This window comes from Podarcis cretensis (genome assembly GCF_951804945.1).
Source record: "Podarcis cretensis genome assembly, chromosome: 8".
In the NCBI taxonomy this organism is placed as follows: domain Eukaryota; kingdom Metazoa; phylum Chordata; class Lepidosauria; order Squamata; family Lacertidae; genus Podarcis; species Podarcis cretensis.
This window is the reverse complement of record NC_137177.1, coordinates 37482706-37506790: the sequence shown is the minus strand read 5'-3', so window position 1 is coordinate 37506790 and position 24085 is coordinate 37482706. Positions and strand designations below refer to the sequence as shown.

The 24085-nt window shown below is 43.4% G+C and overlaps 1 protein-coding gene across 2 annotated transcripts in view; it reads right to left on the bottom strand.

The window, feature by feature from the left end:
• Positions 1-2999: 2999 nt before the first annotated feature.
• Positions 3000-24085, bottom strand: part of NUP93 (nucleoporin 93) — a 71482-nt gene continuing 50396 nt past the window's right edge. For both annotated transcript variants that reach the window (XM_079988383.1, XM_079988384.1), the window contains 15 exons: positions 23291-23430; positions 21777-21909; positions 18306-18463; positions 17696-17861; positions 16275-16368; positions 15464-15655; positions 14213-14339; positions 14019-14091; positions 13778-13822; positions 12600-12716; positions 11092-11210; positions 9764-9881; positions 8075-8158; positions 5970-6098; positions 3000-3229 (listed from right to left, as the gene is read on the bottom strand). In XM_079988383.1, the coding sequence (XP_079844509.1) occupies positions 3119-3229; positions 5970-6098; positions 8075-8158; positions 9764-9881; positions 11092-11210; positions 12600-12716; positions 13778-13822; positions 14019-14091; positions 14213-14339; positions 15464-15655; positions 16275-16368; positions 17696-17861; positions 18306-18463; positions 21777-21909; positions 23291-23430 (1806 nt within the window). In that variant the 3' untranslated portion in view covers positions 3000-3118. The remainder of the gene's footprint in view (positions 3230-5969; positions 6099-8074; positions 8159-9763; positions 9882-11091; positions 11211-12599; positions 12717-13777; positions 13823-14018; positions 14092-14212; positions 14340-15463; positions 15656-16274; positions 16369-17695; positions 17862-18305; positions 18464-21776; positions 21910-23290; positions 23431-24085) is intronic.

Genomic DNA, 24085 nt, shown 5'->3' with positions numbered 1-24085 from the left:
GAGCAGCTGATTGACTCACAGGTACTGCAGTCGGGTTTTCATCTCACCTTACCTGCCCACCTTGACCTGTGTGGGTATCTATCTGTCCAGCATCTTCACCACCCACCCCAGTGCACCTACGTAGGCTGTTGCCTAGTTCATGTCTCAATAAACTAGTCCACCTTTAAAGAATGGTGGTTTTACTGTAAAAATGTAATGTGGTTTGGGGTGTGCATGTGCAAGGCTGACCCAAGACACCTGACACTGCATGGGCCTGTATCGTATTATCCCAAGAGCTGTGCCCAAGGATCATCTGAAACATGGCGCTACTCCAGGCAACTTCTTGTGCACCTGGGTTCCCCATGTATGTATGTACGTACATGTGGATGGGGTTTATCAACTTACTGTCACTTGCCACACAGCCATGACTTCTTGGCCAAGGGTCACCAACATGGTGCCCATGGGTACCAATGTGCTCACCAGCAGCTCTTGGCATCTGCAAAAAGGTCTCAGTAAATATATCCTCCAAAATCCACACTGCCAAAGAGGCTGTTTGCCCTATCTCAACTTCTCCTGCATTGAACATGCTCCCTTAAACATGCTTTCATATCACTGGATGCCAGGGATGCTCCCCGCCCCCCGCCTTCTGAAAAAAGGAAATTGTTTGTTTGTGAGAGTGGCAGAGGCTGGCATTCACATCTCTCCCTCCCCCATTTATTCAGGTGGCACACTTGTCCCTTTTTCTGCTCTTTTAGGTGTGGTAGCCATTTTGTATTATGTCATTCCATACACAACTTTCTGTGACTGGCACCCACAGCACTCACACAGATCTCCCTTCAGGAATTCCTATCATATTCTCTCCAGCTCTTAATCTCATCCCTCCCCCTTTTCTTTATGTTTTCCCAGTTATTGACTTTTTAAAAAATCACTTTTGGAATAAGCCATGTCAAAGCAGCTGATTAGCAAATCATGCTGTAGATTAGTGATGATTTTTGTTGGCCCTATTCCACTCTTTGGCTTTGTTGGATTTCTGTTTGCTTTTGACTCGTTGCATTTTGCTAAGTTAGTTGGTTTTAAAATCTATTTGTATGTTCCGACTTGTGTTTTACCCTGGAATCATTTAATGAAGGTGGTTAAGATATATTTTAAATAAACAAAACCAACAGAGAAATTGAGGCTGATTTGCTTAATCATATTCTGATTGTTGATTCTGGGTTTCCCATGAACACCCACAAAGAAGGGAGAAGCCAACTCTGTATGAAGTGGGGCTCCTGCTTTTTTTATGGCAGCCCCACCTCAAATTCCCTCCCTTCCCTCCATAATAGGTAGAACAGCCTTTGCTAATCTGGTGCCCTCTGGATGTTTCAGACTACAGTTTCCACCTACTAAACATTCAGGGGGCACTAAGTTGGTAACTTACCTTGTGTCCTAATGTCATGGCGATGAGCATTCCTCCCTGCTAAGGATCACTAGTCATCACTAGCAGAAGTGGAGAAATGCTTGGCATGAAATGCTACCAGGACCAGTTGTACTGTATCTTATGGAGGGGAAGAATGGAACCCCAGATGCCGATGTTTTCAATGGCAGTTCTTATAGTTTCACTCCACACCTTCCTGATCTACAGAAGCACTGAAGTCTAGACACAAGGTCTAGACTATGAGGAGGCAGGGAGGATGCTGCCTCCCACACTGAAATTGGAGACGCTGACCTCACTGTTCGAGAATCATGGGCCTAAACAGCCTCTAGAACAGGGGTCAGCAAACTTTTTCAGCAGGGGGCCAGTCCACTGTCCCTCAGACCTTGTGGGGGGCCAGACTATATTTTGAAGGGGGAAAAATGAACGAATTCCTATGCCCCACAAATAACCCAGAGATGCATGTTAAATAAAAGGACACATTCTACTCATGCAAAAACACACTGATTCCTGGACTGCCTGCCAGCCGGATTTAGAGGGTGATTGGGCCAGATCAGGCCCCTGGGCCTTATTTTGCCTACCCATGCTCTAGAAATATTCAACTGCACCTCCCTGCTTTCCAAAGGAGTAGATGCCATTGCATGTGAGGGAATGCTGCAGAACGTAAGCAGCAGGATGGCTTGAACCCAAGGATGCATGAATGGGACTCTACTCATGCAACAAGGAGTCCCTGCCTGCCCCTCTCCACACTGCCATCCTCTGTACCCCCTGAAAAGCCACCCTTGAGGGCTAGAAGATCCACCAGAGATGCACAGGTTGGGGGGGGGGTTGCTGCAAGAAGGGGGTGGGCTTCAGCTAGTGGATATGTCATTTGTGCAAGAGCACTTTGGGGTTCAAATATCCTGCAGCCAGTGCAGGTAAGAGTTAATTATATGATATAATTTACGACCAACACATCTCTCGCATCTCATAGCAGTAGAAAATTAAGCTTCATCAATTTCCTAGGAAAAGAATTGCCAACATGGTGACCATAAGCGCAACAGTACCCTTGAGGTTTTCCCCTGACACCCACAAAATCTAAGATAAGCCTTATCTTACTGCCCACCCCCTGTTCATGAGGTGGTGAGAATGGTAACCCGTTTCTCCTTGAGAAGGACATAGAACTGAAAGAGAAAACTGAGTGACACTTTCCCGCTTCCCCTTTCAGAGGCTCGGATTAGTTTTGCTAGTTCAAACTTTTACCCAGATCACTTGGGAAAGTGTGTGTGTGTGTGTGTGTGTGTGTGTGTGTGTGTGTTTGCACTTTCTCTTTTTCTGTCTCTCCTCGGGGATTGGGCAGGGGGAGGGGAGGTTGATGCAGGGAGAGAAATGTCCAGGGACGGGGTATACCTATGGCACTTGCTTAAAAATCCAAAATGTCGATGACCCCTGCCTAAGGAATTAAAATAAAAGACACAGTGTCTGCCTCCATAGATCCTGCTCCTTTGTTAAAATGAGCTTTCCCCTTCCCCCACCTCTCAAAAGAAAGAAATATTGTAAAAAGCAAAATAAATGAATCAGTGAACATAAATAATGGCAAAAGTAAAGCAAAATGTCAAAACAAATATAAATCAAAAAAATTTATTGTGGTTGACAAAGTACATAATACAAAAAGCAAAAAACCCCAACTTAAACTGGGCCGCCCACTGAGGGTACCAACAGCATCTGGCAGGTTTCCCAAGATGCCTAGTTCATGAGGACCTCCATCTGCACCAGCCGAGCGTTGGTGTCTCCTGAGGTTCGGTAGGGGATCATGCCGGCAAAGGTGATCAGCGCCCGAGCTTGAGATCGGAGTTTCTACAAAGCACAGAAACAGAATGCTTTGACTTATATTTTAACTGGAGATGGATGTTGGGTGAGAGACTCTTCTTAGAATGAAAAGGGTGGGTGGACAGATCTAAATTCAAAGTACGTCAACTAAAATGAAGCTGTAGACCACCAAGCAACATGACCATCAGCTTGTGTGGCTGACACTTTCCTTCCCAGAAATAGATGTATGTGTTTAGTGCAACCAGGAGTAATCTGTGGGGGCTGGGTAATATTGAGCTTAGAGGAAGAGCAAAGGTCACAGAGCACAATTGTTGGCAGAGGACCTTCTATGCATGTAGAAAGTCTAGGATCAACCCCTGATATCTTGAGTTAGGTTAGAAAAACATCAAAGAAATATGAGTTGGGCTCTGTTTCCATCAGAGTTGAAATATGTCGTTCAAGTGACCATATGCTTTCAGAAATAGTTCAGAATTAACTGAAGTATCGCCTCACAAAAACTCCTTATCCTCTAACACCCAGCCGGCAGTTATTTTGGAAGGTCTTGCAGTTACTGACTCCTGCGGTGGGGGAGGGACCTCTGGAGCACCCAAGGACCCTTGCTGAGACTGACTAGCTATGCACTTTGAGGATAAAGTCACTTGACCGGAGAAATCTTGACTGTGCAAGTGTTGCACTTCCTGATGAAGTACCCAATGCCAGATGGGTTGTGGGATCAGTATCAGCTAATGCAGGCAGTTGATTGGTACTGGCGGAAATATGTCTGACCCTGTGCCCTCTTGATCCCTGTCCCTTTTGGCTTATTAAATCTAAAAAGAGGGGGGCTGGCTGGTTGGATCCAGAATGTGGTTCATGCTTCATTGCATGAGGGGACAATCCTTATTGCCTTGAAATGTGGTGGTGCAGGCAGCTCCTTAAAAAAAATCAGCCCTGGACCCCTTGAACTGGAAAGGCCAGTTACAAATACGCCTTTTTGGGAGGGGCGGGGTAGGTGGTGGAGAGGGTTGCAGTGAGCTAGCTGTGAGCATTCCTGGATGACACAGATTATTGAGTTTGGAATAATGTGGGTTCAGGCCTGGGACTGAGTTGGCCTTGGTCACCCTGATGGATTAACTTTACACAGGGGGAGGGTGACCTTGCTCCTGCTTGTGTCTCTGCGGTTTTTCTATAGAATGACAATTTGGGGCCCTGTTTCACTGTGGCTCTGGTCCTACCTAAGGAACCAAATCTAGAGAGTAGCATCGGCAGAATTATTTTAGGCCCCTTGGCAGTTATGATATAGGGTGCCACAGGGCACTACTCTGCCCCCAGTGCTGTTTAATATCTACATGCCACTGGGAGTTGCCATCAGGCATTTCAGTGTAAGGTGCCATCAGAATGCTGATGACCATCAGCACTATTTCTCTGTAATCTTTGAATCTGAAGGCTTTAAAAAAATTTAAAGCAAGTGCTATATAAATTTTATGAAATAAAATAATATGTTATGAGCAACTTCTAGACAAATAAGCAGTAGAAGATTATGATGATGCAGCTCTGTTTGGAAACTGAAAATACCATTGCCCTCAAAGGCCTTCGGGGACAGATTGGCACGGCTGGTGTAGCCCCTTTCTTCCCGTCCTTGTTTGTGGAAAACAATTTAGAATTGAATTGCTGTTGCCCTCTCTACCGAGGTTAAAGGAGGCCTGGAGGTGCAGGTGTTCTATTTGTTATAAATTATTTAATCAAAAGCAGGAGCCACCCAAATGCCTTCAGTGCCAATTACTTTCCCTTTCCTTTCTCAAGGGGGCATGAGAATGCCCCTTGGTGCCAGTAAAAATCCCAAAGCAAATAAACACAGTTGTTATGACCTGCAATGACACTGAAATGGCTGGATTTGTATTCTCTTAGTACTACCTTTTACGGATTTCCATTTGATTCAAGACTTAACAGGCAGAAAAAGAGTCAAGTGTGGATAAGGTGGTGTTTCCAAACTTCCAAACTTGTAAGGTTTGGGCACAATGTGGGCATATGGGAAAGGAAAACACCTCCTTTGGGTCCCCATCTCTAAATCAGTTGAAATGGAGTTTCCAAAGAAAGGAAGGGAGTGAAGTTGTGTGAACACAAGGGTATGCTATGAAACAATAATCCACATGCCCAGAGGAGGGGACCTTTCCATGGGCCCAAACCCTGCTGTGAATGGGAGTTTCCAAAGAGAGGACTCTTCTAGTGCTGCCAAAGGTGCAAACTTCAGATGCACTCATGGCATGACCTTTGCCAATTCGCTTTTTTGGTCTGCCTCCCCAGTAAAAGGAAAGCAGGCTTATCCTGGCCCCAAAAACAATAAGGTGGGCTTGTATTTCAAGACAGGCATCTAAGCTCAGGAAGCTTTCTTAGCATTCACATGTGCCAGTGTGGTCCAAGGATAGGATTAGATTCGGAGCAGGGATCTTTTCGTGTGCCTTGCTAAGATAGTTGTAATTTCTCAGTTCGCTCTCCGTGAAGCAGTAATAAAATATAATTATTACTGTTATTATAAATGCCATTACTAACACTCTGGGCCTGCAACATGGCCTATCATGATTAGTCTTGTTTTCACCTGCCTACAGCAAGAATGGGGATCATGTGGCTCTCCAGGTAAATGTTGCTGGACTATGGCTCCTATCGTCCTTGACTACTGGGTCAAGCTGGCTGGGGCTGATGGGAGCCGGAGTCAAACAACATCAGGTGGAGCACAGGTTCTCCATCCCTGACCTAAACAGCGTCTTATGGGATTGAGGGAAGAGAAGCTTACCAAATCTCGGTCCTCCATGACACGAGGGGGTCTGGCAGGGGTGGCTGAGCTGGTGCCTTTCAACCTCTTGTACTGGGTAAACAAAATATTCATTGTTGCAAGGAGGACCTCTGACAGATTGTGTCTGATCTGCGAAAACAAGGGAAAATAAAATGCAAAAAGGAATGAAAGACAAGGCAGGGAGCCAAGGGTCAATTTGTGCCCCACAGGTAGTCAAACTGGGTATTGCACTTTCTTGATACAACACATTCAACCAACAAGGCTTGAGAAAACTAGACACACAGGAATATACTTATGTCATTAATGGACAGTTTCCCAGCTTTCCCTTTGCAAATTGCAAAAGATCTGGGACATGCTGGGGTGCAGATGCAGTACATGTCGGGTACTGGGTGGGTCTATTGCAGCTCACTTCTGCCCTCTGTAGATCCTTTCCAGTTAACACACCAAGGGTGAACTGAACATGCTTCATCTTGCATGGGGAGACTGGCAGGGAGGGGCAAGATGTATTTTAGGGAATCTTATCTATCATCCCTGAACTTCGCATTGGGGAACCCCAGACAAGCTTCTGGGAAATCCTGGGGTTCCCTGGAGCGCAGTCTGAAGAAGATAAATGATAAACTAAGGAATAAGAATTTTAAAGCATTCTTGTAAACAAAGAATTGCTGCACAAGTAGATGATAGAAATCAAGTGCTGATACTATAGGGTTCCAGAATTAAACCTTGGATTAAATAAAGCTGGGGTAAAATTGGATGTGTTCATCTTTCTTTTTCTTTTTTAAAAAAGGTCAAGAAGAAAGCACACTTCATTCACTCACTAAGCATCAAGGAATGAGAAGCAGGAAATTAATCTTTTCACTGAAGGGTAAGAGTTTTGAGCCAGGATTAGTGTACTGATCAAGAGCCGAGTCCCACAATGCCAAATTGCTGTGTTGGTTTTTGTGACCAAGCAGCCCAGAGGCAACTGATGAATGATAAGCAGCTTTTGGCTGAAAGCTGACAAAATGGATGACTCAGGAAATCAATATGTTCTGAGGCTAGAAGCCAAAAACAAAACAACCCCTCTCCACTTCCCCTGGCTGCCATTCATCCATCCAGTCTTTTGATTTCCAAGTTCACTTTGCAGCATGAACCAATTACCTTATCGACAAGCCCTCTTTAAGATGTGTTTGAAAGATTGGAGGTAACTTTCGATTCCACCTCTTTAAGCAAGAGGAAGAGATTTGCCACCCACCCCAACAATATTACTATTGACAGAAAGGCATCAGGATGTTATCAGTCCCCTTTAGGCTGTGTTTTGCAGGGGGCTCAACCTGACAACAAAACAAATATTTCCCTTTAAAAAAAAAGAATTCCATAATAAATTGACACAGGAACAGAATCAATATATGGGGACTGACCAGTTTCCCCAACCCAGTATCATGCTGGGATATCAGATTTTAAACATAAACACAGAGTGCAAACAGAGCTTGTTCACATCTTTGACACAAAACAAATGCTCTGGCGTGAAAGTAAGTACACAAGTAAGGCAGCTCTTCCCTTTTCTCTCTTTGGTGCTGGGAAATGGGGATCAGCATGCAGAGCATTTCACGGCACTGAAGGGGAAAGGGGGAACCCATTCCTTGCTTGGGTGAGTCACTATGTGTCTGGGACCTCACAACAGCAAGACCTACGGCCACTATGGAACACAGCAATTATGTTTTGGAGGGGAATGATGCCACCTCTCTCAAGGTGGCAGAAGAAGCTAAGTTACAGCATCTCCAGAAGAGTTTTTCCTACTTCCAGCTAAATACATCTGAGCTTCAATTTGGAATCATGTTTTGGGACCTGCAGCAGCTTCCTGTCAGGTGTGGCAGCACACAAGGAGGATCACAGAAAATGACACAGGCATGGGTGAAGCCCCCACCTGACATTCGCTGATCCTCAGTGCCAAGAACTATGCAGCGTCTGTTTGATTGCACACTTGTCCTTGTCAGTGGCACTGGGGGAGCAAGTGCAGGCAGATACATCCTGAGAATAGGATCTGCAGGTCCCCATGGCAGAGGTGCCTGGATGTGTGCAACTCATGGAAGAAAAGGGGAAGGACCAAACAGCTGTGGCTTGCTTACTTCATCACTGAAATTCCTGAAGGCTGCTACTCTTTCCTCCACATATTCTTGACTCAGGGGAACCAATTTCAGCTGCTCCATGATCTGTAATGAAAGCACAGGAGTAACAATGGAATGTCGAGAAGGGAGATGACAATTTGCAGGCAGTTTGTGTGTGCAATATCTTCTTCTGTGTTCAGACACTTTTCCTAACACACACACACACACACACACACACACACTATCCTTTTGCACTGAGTGCATACAGTTTAAGCTCTGAACCAAACTTCTGTATGTACCCTAGTATATACCTTGTGAGCGCATACTAATTGGCAAGTTTTAGCATATAACAGGACTTTAAACTATGCAAATCTACCACCAGAAATACTGTGCTAAGGACCACTTAGTTGTCCTCTTTATTGGGCCTAAGATCAGGAAAATTCTCTCATTTAAGTTCCTGGTGGTCATCAGAAAAGCAGCATCTTTATAGTGCTTGCACTGTTGCCACATCAATGCATTGTTAATCTTTAAAAGGTGTTCAAGGAAATGCCTGAGGATTCCCCACCCCCCAAATGCATAACAAAGAGCGTTCATAGCGCAAGGTGGAGTACTGAACAGTGATCATTTTATCCAGCGATAAAGCAGCCTTCCCCAATGGCCAGGCTGGCTGAAGCTGATAGGAGCTGCAGTCCAAAACACCTGAAAGGCACTAACAGTCTGAACCACTTCAGGGGAATCGGAAGATTGAAACACTCCATCATGAAAAACCATTTCCTGTAGCACAGAGCAAACTAGCACACTATGCAGAAAGGGGAAGAGATGGAATCCATCTTTTGCTCGGCTAGGAGTTTGATTCTTGTTTTCAATATAGAAAAAGCTTTAAAATACGTGTCACCTTCAATTCCACCTGCTATCTGAAGTTGAACAGACCCAGATCAGCTTTACCTACTTGACTACTGTTTGTGATAACCAGACAGCTTTTTTTTTTAAAGGATTAAACCAAATTCATGGAAGACTATGTCTTTAAAAGGAGCTAGATATGACAGCCAAAAACAGAACTTCCATATTTCAAGAAAGTATATACCTTGGTATATAAAGCACCAGAGATTGTTAGGAGTGGAAAGGACTAGAACCAGGAGCATTCAGATCAGTGCTGACACCTGAGACTATAGTTCAGAAGGATCTGTGGGCTATGATGCCTCCTCAGACGCTGGAGAGAGTCCATCCATCCAGGTAGCTCATTGGTTACCTCTGACCTGGTAGCATTTTAACAACTTTCAGGTCAGGCTTCACAACCATCAGCCATAAGGACATTTGCCAGCATTGGCTCTATGCTTGTAAGGCATGGATGGGGACTCCAACTCCCACCAGCCCCAACTGGCATGGCCAATGGTCAGGGCTGATGGGAGATGAAGTCCAGCAACAGATTCCCCACAACATGCCTTAAGGGCTTGCTCTCTTGCCTGCTTCATGCTCACTGGATTTTCCCAGAGGTCCCAGTCCTGGATTCTCATACCCCTTTATTTCTACTACACCAGCTTTCTTGGGCTACATAAGCACAGGACCACAAGAAAAGCAATCAGGAGGCAGTGCCATCTCCATCATGCCTTGTTTGTGAGTGTCCAAGGCTATTTACATGTTCCTTGTTGAGCTCGTCAAACTGCAGATCCCTGTAGCTTTATCTTCTCAAACAAAAAACTTGAAACTTACATCGAAGGCCCTGTCAATGTGACCGGCATGATATTCATCAAAGAAGGTGATGAGGTCTAACAGGAGGTAGAATGTGGAGTCAATGGGTTTCTTTGTACTTATTCCCTGTGCTTTATATCTGAAAAAACCAAACCAAAACAAGTCACATTTTATCTGAGAAAAGGCTGCAGTACTATATGTGTGCAACACTTGCTAATTGCAGGCAGCTGAACTTTCAGGAAAGGACATTTCCCCTAGAATGAGTATATTTCACATTTACATAGTGCTTCAAACTGCTTCCCACACATTCTCTCAGCAATTTGTCCAGCAACCCTGTAAGGATGGTTAATCTTGTTCTCTCCATACTGCAGCCTGGAGGGAGGAACTGAGGTTGAAATAACAGAACTGCCCAGGGGCCAACCAGTGACTGCATGGCTTCAAGCTGACAGGAGGGCCACGGAGTTCTAGTCTCTCTGCTGCTGGATTCACTGGCCCTAGGCTGGAGCTGTGTCATGCACACACCCTTCTGCACCACCCTTGCTCAGTGAGTGACCTGCTTGGGGACTGCACAACCATGGTGAAGAAAACTAGAGTTGCCACCCTACCCAGCTGATCCAAGGGAGGGAGAAACACATGAAGTTACTTTATGCCAGGTCTATCTTGGTACTGACTCTTTCACATCACCTGCTTTCTGACTTTTTTTTAAAGCTGGAAATGTTAGAATTTGTGATCTACTGCATGCAACACGTGTGGAAGATAACTTTGGACTGCTGCTGCTCTGAGCTGATGGCAATGGAGTGGGCAAGGGGACAGAGGGGCACAGCAACTCTATGGGGAGCAGGCAGGATCAGAACTTGACAGGGAGCTCCTCTCACCAGAAGGGGTGAAACTTAGCTTGCATGTCTGTTGGTGAAATAAATGGGAGGAGCCAGGACACTGAAGGAGAATACAGGTTTCCGCAGCTTGTGTGGGAACCTCCTCCTCTGTGCGTAGGTTCTATGGACTGACAAAAGTCATTCATTCATTCATTCCAGAATGGAGTTGGAGAATTACTGAATTAAGTTCAGTATAAAACTGTTCAGATTATATTTCTAGATTCACTCTCCTGTGGACTTTCTCCTCTCCAGTTTTGGTAATGGCATAAATTTACACACACATATAACACATTTACACACACACACATGGCAAGTGTGCAGGATTGAATGCTGAAAATGCACAGCAACAAAAAGCAGTGTGGGACACATCCAAGCCATGTGTCTTTTCAACAAACTCATCATTAAAGGTATTTCTCAAGCTACAGTGACCATGGTCATGAAACTCAGTTCCCCTCCTGGAGGCTGTTCTCTCACCTCTCCGCAATGGAATGTGCCATATTCTTCAGCCTCTCCTTGTTTGACTGAGGAGCACTGATCTGAGGGACCACGGGACTCAGCAACTTGTTCATCAACTCAAGCACTTTGTCTGGATTCTAAGGAAAGTGCAAACAGGGAAGAGAAGAACTGCAGAGCCCAGAGACAAGAAGATGCATTTCAATGACACACAACCAACGGAGTCCAGGGTAGGGGGCAAGGGGAGATTTTTTTTTAATAAAATGTAGAAACTCCCAAGAAAAACTGACATCTTCAGCAGTAAAAGCAATGTATGAGAACATGGAAGAAGTCTTAAGAAAGACATTTGGGTTGTAGTAGGGGTGGGACCTGCAGTCCTTCTGTGGTGGAGAGGAAAATGTGTGTGTATGTGCATGTGTGTGATAGAAATGGAAGAGAGAAATGACGGCCCTCTGTCTATTTTGGATTCCAGTCCTCCCTCTGCCCCAATGACAGCATGTGACTCCCAATAGATTAGCCCTGAGGGAATGCAACTTTCATTAGGAAAAAAAGGGTTCTTGGCTCCTGATTTATGGCATCATCCTTTGGAGGGAGTGGAGGAATAGCACAGGAGTAGTAGTACTGCTCTGCTCCCTGAGAGCCTCCACTTTCACTAAAAAATAAACAAACAAATGTGGTTTCTTGTCCTTTTCTCATCCTAGGGCTCAGAAAACAGAGAAGCAGCTGAGTGGGAATTTCATTGGTTCGGGCTTCAGTGCCCTTGTCCCTCTCATCTCAAGCAAAACCAAAAATAATTATGCCAAAACAGCATAGGAAAAATCTGAGAAATTACCCAGATGTGTTCAACCTGCACAACTGATACAGATCACAAACTCCAGCTCATGTTTGCACAGCATGTAGATTGTGCAAAATTTTGTTTTAATTTTAGCACACAGTTGAGGCTGGAGTGCAAAGAGCTGCTTTGGCTCACCCAAGGGACTTCTACTAACCCAATGGCACTTTTGACCTTCTTTCCATTGAGCAGCTAATCCAGCTTCAAAGGCAGTTTGGCGTATGAAATTGGGAGGGGTGCCGATGTTGGAGGAAAAACAGATCTAAATAAAACCCCTTTGAGCTGACACTGTTCCAATAATTTTCCTGTAGTGCTCAGATAACTGTTGTGTGTTGCTCCACTATTCTTCAATCTGACATGGCTAAACTGCTAATTAGTTGATAACTTACACATTGCCATTACTAACCAGATATGACTATCTGGTGGTCCAATCCTGTGAACCTTTCTACAAAGATTAACTATTCAGAGTGGTGCACAGAAAGAATCCTGAAAAGCCAGATAAAACAAAGGCCAGAAACATACAGGGCCAGATAACTAAAGAAAAAAAAATAAGCATACTTTGATTCAGAGGCTGCAGCTGGCCCTAGTGTTGTAAATTCAGGTCACATTTCCAGAGTCCACAATGCCTCCTAGCTAATCCCTACTGATCTAAAAATTAAACGAGCTTCTTGGCCAGCAGTGATGAAAACCTGCTTACCTTGGCAAGGTCATAAAGTTTGGCAGCTTCTTCAAAGAGACCTTTACTTTCTGCCACTGAAGCAACTTTATTAATAAGTGGTTTGGTGTCTCTAGTAAACTTATCAATCACTCCAGGCTGATGAAAGAATACAAATAAAGAAGGGAGATAAAATACTTGGACAACAGAAATACTATAAACTTTTAGATGAGTCTTATCAACTGGCAACAACATTTTTGTATGCAAGATTATGGCTAATTTTATTTGTAAATTATCTCTGGGAAAATATAGAGATTCCTTCCTCACCCCTTGCCTTCCATGCTCCCCCCCTTTTATTCTTATTTATGGATTTTAAAGGTACATATAAATACACAATTTTGTGCCTAGATTCAGATTGTAATCTAAATCTGTTAATAATCTTGTGGCGGCGGGTTTCTCAGTATCAGAAAGCAAATGCCATTGCCTTTCCTTCCTTTCTGATTCTAAAATCACTCTTTGGTCTCTGCCTGCGGGGGCTACAGGGCAAGGTGGAATTATGGGCATTGTAGGGACAGAATATGTTGGCACTATTTGATTTAAGTTACCGTCAGGCCCTTTGAGTAAGTCTCTAAGGTTAGGAGAACCATAGCTGGGAACCATAATACACACCCACACCCACACCCACCCACCCACCTCACATTTTTCCCTGGTGGGATATCAGAAGATTGAGGAGAAAGGGCTTTCTCTTGATCTGCCCCTTCATACTAGTTTTCTTTGCCCTTCACTAATAGGAAGTGGAGGGGTATCTGAAAAGGCTGAAGGAACACACCTGTCCTTTTTCTGGGTTTAGTTCCCTAACCTGTGCTAATTGTTTCTTTCTATCATCCTGTAATGCTGAACTGTCTGAATAATCTCCTGCGTATTTGAGGCACAAGAAGCTGCTTATTTGGGTGGCTAAAGACCAGCACAGACTGTAGGCCTTGAAAAGTTTGGGAATTATGACACCCACTGTAACTGCTGTTGAGGTTAACCGGGACAGATTTGAAACTGTAGTTTAGAACGTGGGTTAAGAAGAACCCTGGTTTACCCTAACCGTGTTTAAGTTTGAGAAATTAATTTCAATACTGAAAAACCAACAGGGAACCTGCAAAAACAATAATTACAGCCAGCAATCAAATAGTAGTGGGGGTGGGGTGGCGAAAAATTATGTATGAACTTACTTTTCTACTGCCATCATTCTCCAGCTTTCCAAGAATCATATCAAACTACCCATGAAAAAGAAAAAGAAAATAAAGTTAGGAGGGTGTGCTAACACTCTGGGGGATGACTGCAATATTGTGATTTAAGGATTTAACACCCCTGGTGATGGGGTTCCACTGCTGCACTGGAAGCTCCTTTTAAAGAAGGGTGATTTCCACCCTAAACTAAGGAAGGAAAAGGTGCAACTGGAACCTGGCATACCTCTCTGCTCTCAATCACTAGTTCGCTCACACAGCGCAAGAACATGTTGTCCCCTTGGCTGTCCTTCTCATTCCTGCAAAAGAAGAGCAGAAAGGAAGAAAAGCACTGCAGTTTGACTGCTTCGTGCTTTGCTTTTAACACAGCAGCTGTTAAAATAACACCCCAGCCTTCAAGCTGTTGCTACAGGAGCCCACCTGAGAAAGTAGAAGTACTGCAGGGCTTCTCGAGGGTCAGTGGACTCAAACTTGCGGGTGTAGAGCATCAGCAGGCGGACAAAATTCAAGCGCCTGATGGCCGGAGGGTCACCTGCCTCGTGGCTTACTAAAAAGTTAAGGGACAGAAAGATGAATCTCTCTTTTCCCCCAAGCAAGGCAGCATTCATATGAAAGATGTTCATTATGTCTGCAGGGATTAACCACAGGCAAGCACTTTGAATAAAGGAACTTTATCAAAGGGCTGGACCACCAAGGGCAAGAATTGTAGAGCTGGAAAATGTTCTGAAGAGGACAACCAAAAATCACTGCAGGGTTGGAACAATAAGGTAAAGGATAAAAGTAAAGGACCCCTGGACGGTTGAGTCCAGTCAAACTTGACTATGGGGTGCAGCGCTCATCTCACTTCAGGCCAAAGGAGCCAATGTTTGTTCGCAGACAGCTTTCCGGGTCATGTGGCCAGCATGACTAAATGACTTCTAGTGCAATGGGACACTGTGAGAAGTGCCAGACAGCACGGAAACGCCGTTTACCTTTACCTTGGAACAATACTCCTATGAGGAAAGGTTGCTGTATTTGGTGGGTTTTGGCATAGAAAAATGGTGAGGAGGGGCTGGGTAGGGGACATGATAATGGAGCATAACATCATAAAGGGGGTAGAGAAAGTGGACAGATGATCCAATAAAGCTGAATATTGGAAGACTTGTAACAGGTAAAAGGAAGCATTTCTTCACCCAGAGCATTTGGAACTTGCTGCCATATGACGTAGTGATGGCCAGCAACCTGGACAGTTTTAGCAAGGGATTAGATAAATGCATGTAGAATAAAGCTACCAATGGCTAGTAGTCATGACTGCTGTGTTCTAATGCCAGTGCCAAAGGCAGTAAATGCCTCTGAATAATGGCTGCTGGGGATTATGTGTGGAAACTGCTGTTGCGCACATATCCTGATTGTAGGTTTCCCTGAAGCATTTGTCTGGTTGGTCACTGAGAGAACTGAGCTATGTTCCTTCTCTAACCAGGTTAGGTCCAAAAGATCTTCATTTCATTGATCTGGGCACAATTTCTCATTTACAATCAAGCAATTAATCCATTTTTTAAAAGCTAACATATTTTTATTTTTTTTACAAACTTCTGCCCTATTGTAGTCTCCTGCTCTGATGGTTTCTTTTATATTCTGTGCAGGATACAAATGTGATGGGGAAAGGACAGGATAAACACAATCCAGACTCACAAAGCTGTGCGCTCTGCCCAGAAGATTTCAGGAGCAGCTTTAGTTCAAAAAGGACCAAGGCAACATGAACGGCGTGGCAGCGCAGGCGCTCTGTGCGGAAGAGGAAAGCGATGGCAGCTTCAAACTGGGCCGTCAGAAACAACACTTGGAAGTAGAGAAATGGCTGCTGGTTCACTGCAAAATGCGACTCGCCTGAAGAAAGACACAAGAATGAAGGGTTAGGTATTTTCACAGCTAGCCTGATCGTGCCTGAAACAGGATGGCGCCTGACACAGCACACTGGCGTGCTTTAATCAGGGGAAGATGAAGGAAACTAGTCACAAAATCAAACACTGTTTGCATTGCACAAAATCGACCTATGATTATTTAGAGAAAAGTTAAAATAAAAAGTAAAGTAGCAGAGGAAGCAATATTATCTATTGCTTAACCCCCACCCCCCGCCTGAAAATGTTCAAGGTGGTTGACCATTTATAAAATTATAAACATTTATTAAAACAATACTAGTAATGTCAGATTCACATGCCAGTAATTCAAGTCATGAATTACCAATTTCTCAGGCACCCGTAACTAAGTTGGCTTGTCCACCTTTTAAATGGTTATAACTCAATGTTTCTCAAACTTGGGTCTCCAGCTGTTGTTGGACTATATCTCCCATCATCCCTAGCCAGCAGGACCAGTGGTCAGGGATGATGGGAGTTCTAACTCAAGGTCTCGACTTTTTACACTACCTTTATTTTACAAAAACTACCAGGCATGCATACATATACAGAACTCCAAATATCACTCACTCGCAGTCTCTGGGTTAACTTACCATAATCTTCAAGCAATTGCTTCTGGAACTGAGACAATGTCAGCCTGTCTTGGGGAGAGTTGGAGCCATCATCATCAAAGCACACCTGGTTCAGCTACACACAAGAGGGAGAAAGTGATGCTAAGGCTTTCCTTGCATGCAACAAAAAGCTTCTCTTCAAAAGTCAAACAAGTGAAAAGCAAACAAAGGTTGCCACCAATCAAAATAAAATCAGGTAAACCATCTATGCGAACAAAATGTGCTCTTATAAACGGGCAAGTGATCCTGAATCCGAGAGGCACAGCGACATATTCTACCTCATCCATGGGTTCGCAAGATAGCTTTGGGCAAGTTACTTCTCTCTCAGCCTCAGTTTTCCACATCCTAACAAGATGACTAGACAGGCCAGCCTTTTTTAGGCTTCTGCTGAGACAACAGTGTTCTAAGCAGGGATGGGGAACCTGTGGCCACCCAAATGTTGCTGGACTACAATTCCCATAACCCCTGATTATTGGCCATGCTGGCTAAGGCTGATGGGAGTTGGAGTCCAACATCATCTTGGGTGTGGGGAGGGGGGGGCACAGATTCCCCATCCCTGCTATACAGGGAAACTCTCCCAATAATCCTCTGTCCACATTCCTGATATGACTCTGCCTTTGCCTGATGAGACCCTAATTTGAAAGGTCCTGTGCTTCCTCCCTGAGTCTCACATCCAGCTGGAACAAGACACTTGGTCTGATGTTGAAAGCCTTTATTTTGAAAATGACAATGGCACCACTATTTTGCCCAGGAAGATTGTGTTAATACCTTACAGATCATATCTGGAAACACTTTAGCCCGGGACTGGATCTTCACCAGTTCTTTTCTTTATAGATCTGTTTGTATCCTGATTCTTCCAGCGTAAATCGGACCCTCTGAACACCTAATACAGGCATAGTCAAACTTGGCCTTCCAGATGTTTTGAGACTACAACTCCCATCATCCCTGACCACTGGTCCTGTTAGCTAGTGATGATGGGAGTTGTAGTCCCAAAACCTCTGGAGGGCCGAGTTTGCCTATGCCTGACCTAATACAACACATCTAAGTAGAAAGTAAAATCTAACACAATTTATCAACAAATAAACTTCAGCAGAAGGAAAGAAAAACCCTCAAAGTGAACAAAAAATATCAAAATTCGGAAAGAAGCACATCAGAAGTCAGAAAAAGCACACCTAAACAAGGCTGTTTTGACCTGCTGCCCAAATGCACAGAGTGAAGAAGACTCCCCTGGAGACCTGGCAACACAGCAGGCCACATTTCTCAAAATCCTTTGCAACTCACTGGTGGGAGCTGGGATACATAAGAGGGTATTCTCCAGAGGAAGGCAGTGTTCAAATGAGGGGGGAATTGGAAGTATAGTGAGCAGTGCTATCTCTAAAACTTTGAAGGGAAGCCACCGTTACCTTTAGCCAAAGATAATCTTCTGTTTTATCAGCAACTTCACTGTGGTTATCGGCAATGTCGCAGCGTCCTATGATACAGTAAACCGCTCTTTTGTAAGGATCAGTGTTGTTTCTCAGGGCTCGTCTGTAGTGGAGGCGAACTTTGTTCTCGGTGGCAGGAGACAATCTACAATAAAAGAAAGGCAAGTTATTAAATGGAGCTGTGGTCCAGCTTACAGCCCACAATAAGACAGGCCCCTCCTACCAGTGCGCCAGTTGATTGACCCACACTGGCTCTGCGTGTGTTGCTCACAACATCCAACACTGTGTGCATGCAGCAAGCAGTGTAGGTGTAAGGAGCCCAGCAGAGCAACAAAAGCAACAGCTTTGTTTCCATTAACTTAAAGAACCGAACTTGCCACGTGCAACTAAAAATGGGCAATGTTAACATCAGCCTTTCCAGCCAAGAAGACATGTGTCAATTCATAAGGGTTTACTAGTTCAAGCAAAAACCTTAGGAGGATAGATTGATAAGCTCCCAGCTCCCTTGCAATTCTATGATGCACTTCAAAGTAGACTCCTTGACCCATCCCACACATTTTCTTGGCCTCTTTTTGAGACATCCCAGTACCTTCTATCTTTGCTGTGCATGTATTCCTGGAACCAACTTTTAAATTCTCCCAACTGGTGCTGAGCTCGATTCACCACTTGCAAGGCTGCCATTAAGTCGCCACATCGCATGCAGTAGTAAATTATTGCCCAAACAGGGTGACCTTCTACTTCCCCATCCTAAAGAAAACAGATAAATGGTAAAAACAGAGAGGAAACCTTTCTTGATGTTGTGATTATGGTCCAGTTCCTACAGGTGAGAAACCTATGTTTGGGGTGTCCTGCTTCAGGCTGCAGGTAATGACTGAATGCTCTTCCACACAAAACAATTCCCTGTGCATGGAGAACTGGGTAGCCTTGCTTCATTCCTAACATGCTAGATTTCTACATGCAAGATTTTCTTTTGTACATTCATGGAAGCATCTTTATTTATTTATTTATTTTTTATATATTTTTTATTCAAATTTTAGAAATACACATGTCTATATAGATATACACTATACAGATCATCATATCACTAAACTTATAAGCATACATATAGATATACAAAGAAAAAAAAAAAAGACGCCTTTGGACTTTGTTTAGTCCTGGACTTCCCTCCACCCTATTGGTAAGTATCAAATAATCCTACATTCACGTATTTTCTCTTAGTTTTAAATATTAGTTATTCTCTGTTAGAGTTAATCCAGGCCCACCAGTGTCTTCTACAATTTATTTTCAATATATTTCCAGTATTTACCCCAATTTTTATGAAATATTTGCTCATCTTGGTCTCGTATTCTAGCCGTTAGTCTAGCAAGTTCGGCGTATTCCACCATTTTAACCTGCCAGTCACTTATACTAGGTATGGTTTCCGTTTTCCAGTTTTGTGCCAGCATAATTCTTGCGGCTGTGGTGGCGTAGAGGAATATATTCTTGTCTTCTTTTTTAATCTCTTTACCCAACATTCCTAGCAGAAAGGCTTCAGGTTTTTTGGGAAAAGTATATTTGAGAATTTTTTTAAGTTCATTATATATTAGTTCCCAAATTTTTTTCACTTTATTACATAGCCACCACATGTGGTAGAAATCGCCTTCTGCTTCCCCACATTTCCAGCATCTTTTGTTCTTTAACCTATAGATTTTAGCTAATTTCACCGGTGTATGATACCACCTATATATCATCTTCCACATATTTTCCCTCAATGCCATACACGCCGTAAACTTTGTATTATTATTCCATAATTCTAACCACCTTTCAAAATCGATGTTATAGCCCACGTCTATCGCCCACTTTGTCATTGCCTCCTTCACCTCCTCATCTTTAGTGTACCACTCCAGTAGTATGTCGTATATCCTAGACAGTGCTTTACTCTTTCCCTCTATTACCTCCACATTAAACCTAGATTTTTTTATCTTCAAATCCTAATTTCTTTTTGTCTTCAGTTAACAGACCATTCACCTGGTGGTATTGTAACCAACTTGTGAAAAATTTTTTTATCTCCTCGTAAGGTCTAAGTTTCAAGCCTTGTTCTGATTTAGTTATAAGTTCTTCATAAGTGGCATTCTTCTCTTCCATATTGGTTTTCTTAATAGTCAACACCTCTATTGGTGAAATCCACCAAGGAGTCTTCCTTTCCAAAAGATTTTTGTTCCTCTCCCATACCTGGAGTATTGGACCCCTAAAAATATGGTTTAGGAAGCCCCTGTGTGCCTTCACCTTTCCGTACCACAGGTATGAGTGCCACCCGAACCTATTATCGAAGCCCTCCAGATCTAGTAATTCTCTATTTTCCAATCTTATCCAATCTTTTAACCACAATAAACATGCCGCTTCATAGTATAGACTCAAATCTGGTAGGGAAAAGCCCCCTCTTTCCTTTTTATCTACTAATATTTTCATTTTAATTCGTGGTCTTTTTCCCTGCCAGATGTATTTCGCCAAGGTTCTCTGCCATTCTTGGCATTGCTTTAGACCTTTGAGTACCGGGATAGTTTGAAATAGAAACAACATTCTGGGTAAAACATTCATTTTTACAACTGCTATCCTTCCTAAGAAGGATAGTCTCATTCTGTCCCAAATTTCCAAATCTTTCTTAATGTTTTTCCAGGTGATCTCGTAATTATCTTTAAACAGGTTAATATTTTTAGCCGTAATCCATACCCCAAGGTATTTTACCTTTTTTACCGTCATTATTCCCACCCTTTGCTCTAGGTCTACCGTTTCTTCCTTGGTTAAATTTTTAACCAACATCTTAGTTTTGTTCTTATTAACCTTAAGTCCTGATACGGTGCTAAATTCTTCAAATTTTTGTAGAGCTTCTTTTACGCTATGCTTTGGATCTTGAAGAGTTAGTACAATATCATCGGCGAAGGCTTTGATTTTATATTCATTCAATCCTACCTTGATTCCTTTAGCTTCTGTTGTTTCCCTCAATCTTTTATTAAATATTTCCAGTACTGTTATAAATAGTAGGGGAGATAAAGGGCAGCCTTGTCTAGTTCCTTTGTGTATATTAAAAAATTCTGATGCTGTGTTATTTATTACAAGTTTTGCCTTTTGTTCATAGTAAATAGCTTCTATACCTTTTCTAAATCTTTCTCCCATCCCCATCGCTGTCAGACTTTTCTTCAGGAAGTCCCATGAAACATTATCAAATGCCTTTTCGGCATCTATGAATACCAGGGCGGCCTGAACGTCTATTCTGGTATCTAGGTATTCAATAATGTCTATTACGTTTCTTACGTTATCCCTCAGTTGTCTCCCTGGGAGGAAGCCCGTTTGATCTTTGTGAATTCTGTTGTTCAAGACCTTTTTTAATCTTTCTGCCATCACATCTGCGAACAGCTTATAATTGTTATTTAATAACGAAATCGGTCTTTGTTCTTTACTTCTAAAGCATCTACATCTTTTTTAGGGATTAATGTAATATATGGGAAGCATCTTTAATTTAACTGAGCCGACCAGGAATGGCAGGGAGGGAATTTTAGCAGATTTTAGGTCCCTCTGTACACAAGGTGTAGCTGACATGGTGCCCTCCAGATATGTCAATAGTGAGGGATGAGGGAATTTGGAATCCAAAATACCTGGAGGAAACCATGATGGCTACCCTTGCACATACATACACACCCGTCACAACAGACACACAATCTGTTCTGGAGGGCTGGGGGATGCTGTGGAACAGTCTGGAAGATGGCTAAGGGAGCTGCAGAAGGAAGCAGTGAAAATTGCCTCTCCCACTCACTGAAACTTCTGCTAGATTCAGATATCCTTGCTGTTCACAGGAGAACACCACTGAATACAACCCATAATATTTTCTTTTTTTAAAGATTAGACTACCCACAGCCCTGCCCCATAAGCAACTGCAAAGAGATACCTTTCTCATGCTCTGTTCTTGGCATACATGACAACCCCCTACTCAACCCCCAAATTTATGCATGGGTTAAGAGATCCAGAATGATCTGAATGGGTAAATACAGCCATGGCAGAACACCTTGGCTGTGGAGATACCTACCTGGAGTCCTGGGACAGATACTGGGAGTTTGATGTTCAGGAAACTGCGGACTAGTTGGTAGGTTCCAGGTACCCCTCCCAGTTGGGCTTGGTGCAAGTTTCCAAAGACTGTCACTAACGTGTAGTTCTTGTAACTGCAAGGAACCATCCATTTCTGATTCATAATACATCTCACACAGTTGCATGTTTACTTAACATAGTTTTAAAGAAGTATTTAAATATATGCTTACAATTCCCACCTTAATGAGCTACGCCAGGTGATGGATTCCACTCAGCTTTATGGTGAGTATACAACCCACAGGAATAGCATTTGAGAGGGGATTGTGCTGCACAACTTGGATGTCCCCAACCTGTTCCTTTAAGAGTGTTCTCTCTCCCTAGCCCTCCATTTTCTGCAAATGAAACAGTCATGTCCCAGAGTTTGAATAATGTTGCTCTTTTCACCAGGGTGGCTTATTTCCAGTTTATGGCCATCTTGAGTGTTTCCCATCTCTGTCCTGGGACTGCATTGGGATCTCCTGGTTAATCCTGATGGTTAAACTCCTAAAAGCAGGCTGTTGTTACACAATCCTGTGACCCTAACCACACCAGCCCAGCAATGAGATTATTCCATACAGTGGTGCCTCGCAAGACGAAAAGAATCCGTTCTGCAATTCTCTTCGTCTAGCGGTTTTTTCGTCTTGCGAAGCAACCCTATTAGCGGATTAGCGCTATTAGCGGCTTAGAAAAAGGGAGAAAAAAGCGAAACAAATCGCAAGACTCGCAAGACGTTTTCGTCTTGCAAAGCAAGCCCATAGGGAAATTCGTCTTGCGAAGCGCCTCGAAAAACGGAAAACCCTTTCGTCTAGCGGGTTTTTCGTCTTGCGAGGCACCACTGTATTTGAGGTTTCCAGAAGCCTTTTTATAAGCAGCTAAAATAGGCTAGCTACAATTGGATTGAACTGTTTCTTTTGTTTCAATGTTCTGTTCTGAAAAGTATGCCACCCTGGTCTTGGCGAATAGAGAGGTACATGAGATGCTATCCCCTGCTCCCCGCTGTGGTTATTTCTTTGGGGTCTCCAGAGGTCACTCTTCTCTGGAGTCAGAGAGTGACAAATGAGTGTGGTGACAGCTACGTGAGTGCATTGAGCACGGCTATAGTTTACCCAGCCTGGCTGTTGGGGGAAGGACATGAGTGAAAGGTTCATCCCTTCCACCCATTAAAGGGATCCCAGTTCCAGTCAGCCTCCTTGCATGCTGGAAGATTCCACCACCCACCCACCCAGGATCAGATATTGCAACGATGTTCCAAGTCTGCTTTCTTTGGTACTGAGGTGGCAACGCTTATAGAGGACACTTGGGTATGAAAGCACAACATGTGAAGGACAGATCAGAAAAAACAGTTACATCTTCCTTGCATTGCATTTTCAGTTAATATATGAATGGGTGGTAGATCTTTCGGAAGCACTATTACATCTATAGGCATCTGTAACAACAAATGAAAGCTCCTGAGTTCTAACTATTTTGCTGCACTACCTTTGCTCGAGGTACTGGAGGGCCTGCTTGACAAACTCCATCTGCACTTCCATGCTTGTCCGGACCTTCAGCGCATCACTTGCAGGAACCAGCAAAACATCAGTCATTTGCTTCACCATAGCCCACAAGTCAGAAATGTTCTGCAAAACAACCAACCAACCAAACAAACAGGTCAAATGACTAGAAGAAGCTACCACTAAAAGAAGCTGCATCCTTATCTTCATGAGAATGGCATTTTAAATGGACAGGATACATGGTAACGGTTCACAGGAACACTGTTGCTGACAGTACTAACTATCCTCACTTTTCTAAGATAGTAGTCTTCAATGTTTTCACCACTAGCATCATATGTACAGACATGGCAACAATAAAGCAATATGTCCTCACATATTGCTTTATTGTTGCCATGTCTGTACATACGATGCTAGTGGTAGTGATGTGACCCACCTTAGATCAGGCCACAACCTGGTAGTGGGCCCTCACCCATGAGTTGAAGACCAATGCCCCAAGGCTACAACTTAAATAAAGACTTTAAATAAAGACTTTAATAAAGGCTTTAAAGCAGCTGAAATTAAGTTGTACTCTTATGGCCCATACCCCAGGGAATATTCTCTCTCTCTCTCTCTCTCTCTCTCTATATATATATATATATATTGATGGAAAAGGTTTCTCTACCATGGGATGGACATGCAGCTTCCAGAAAGCCAAGTGTTATATGTAGTGTCCATCGTTTCATAAGTTACAGAGTGATTAGTAGACCATATGACACTAGAGTCTGTTCAGTGTCCCCCAAAA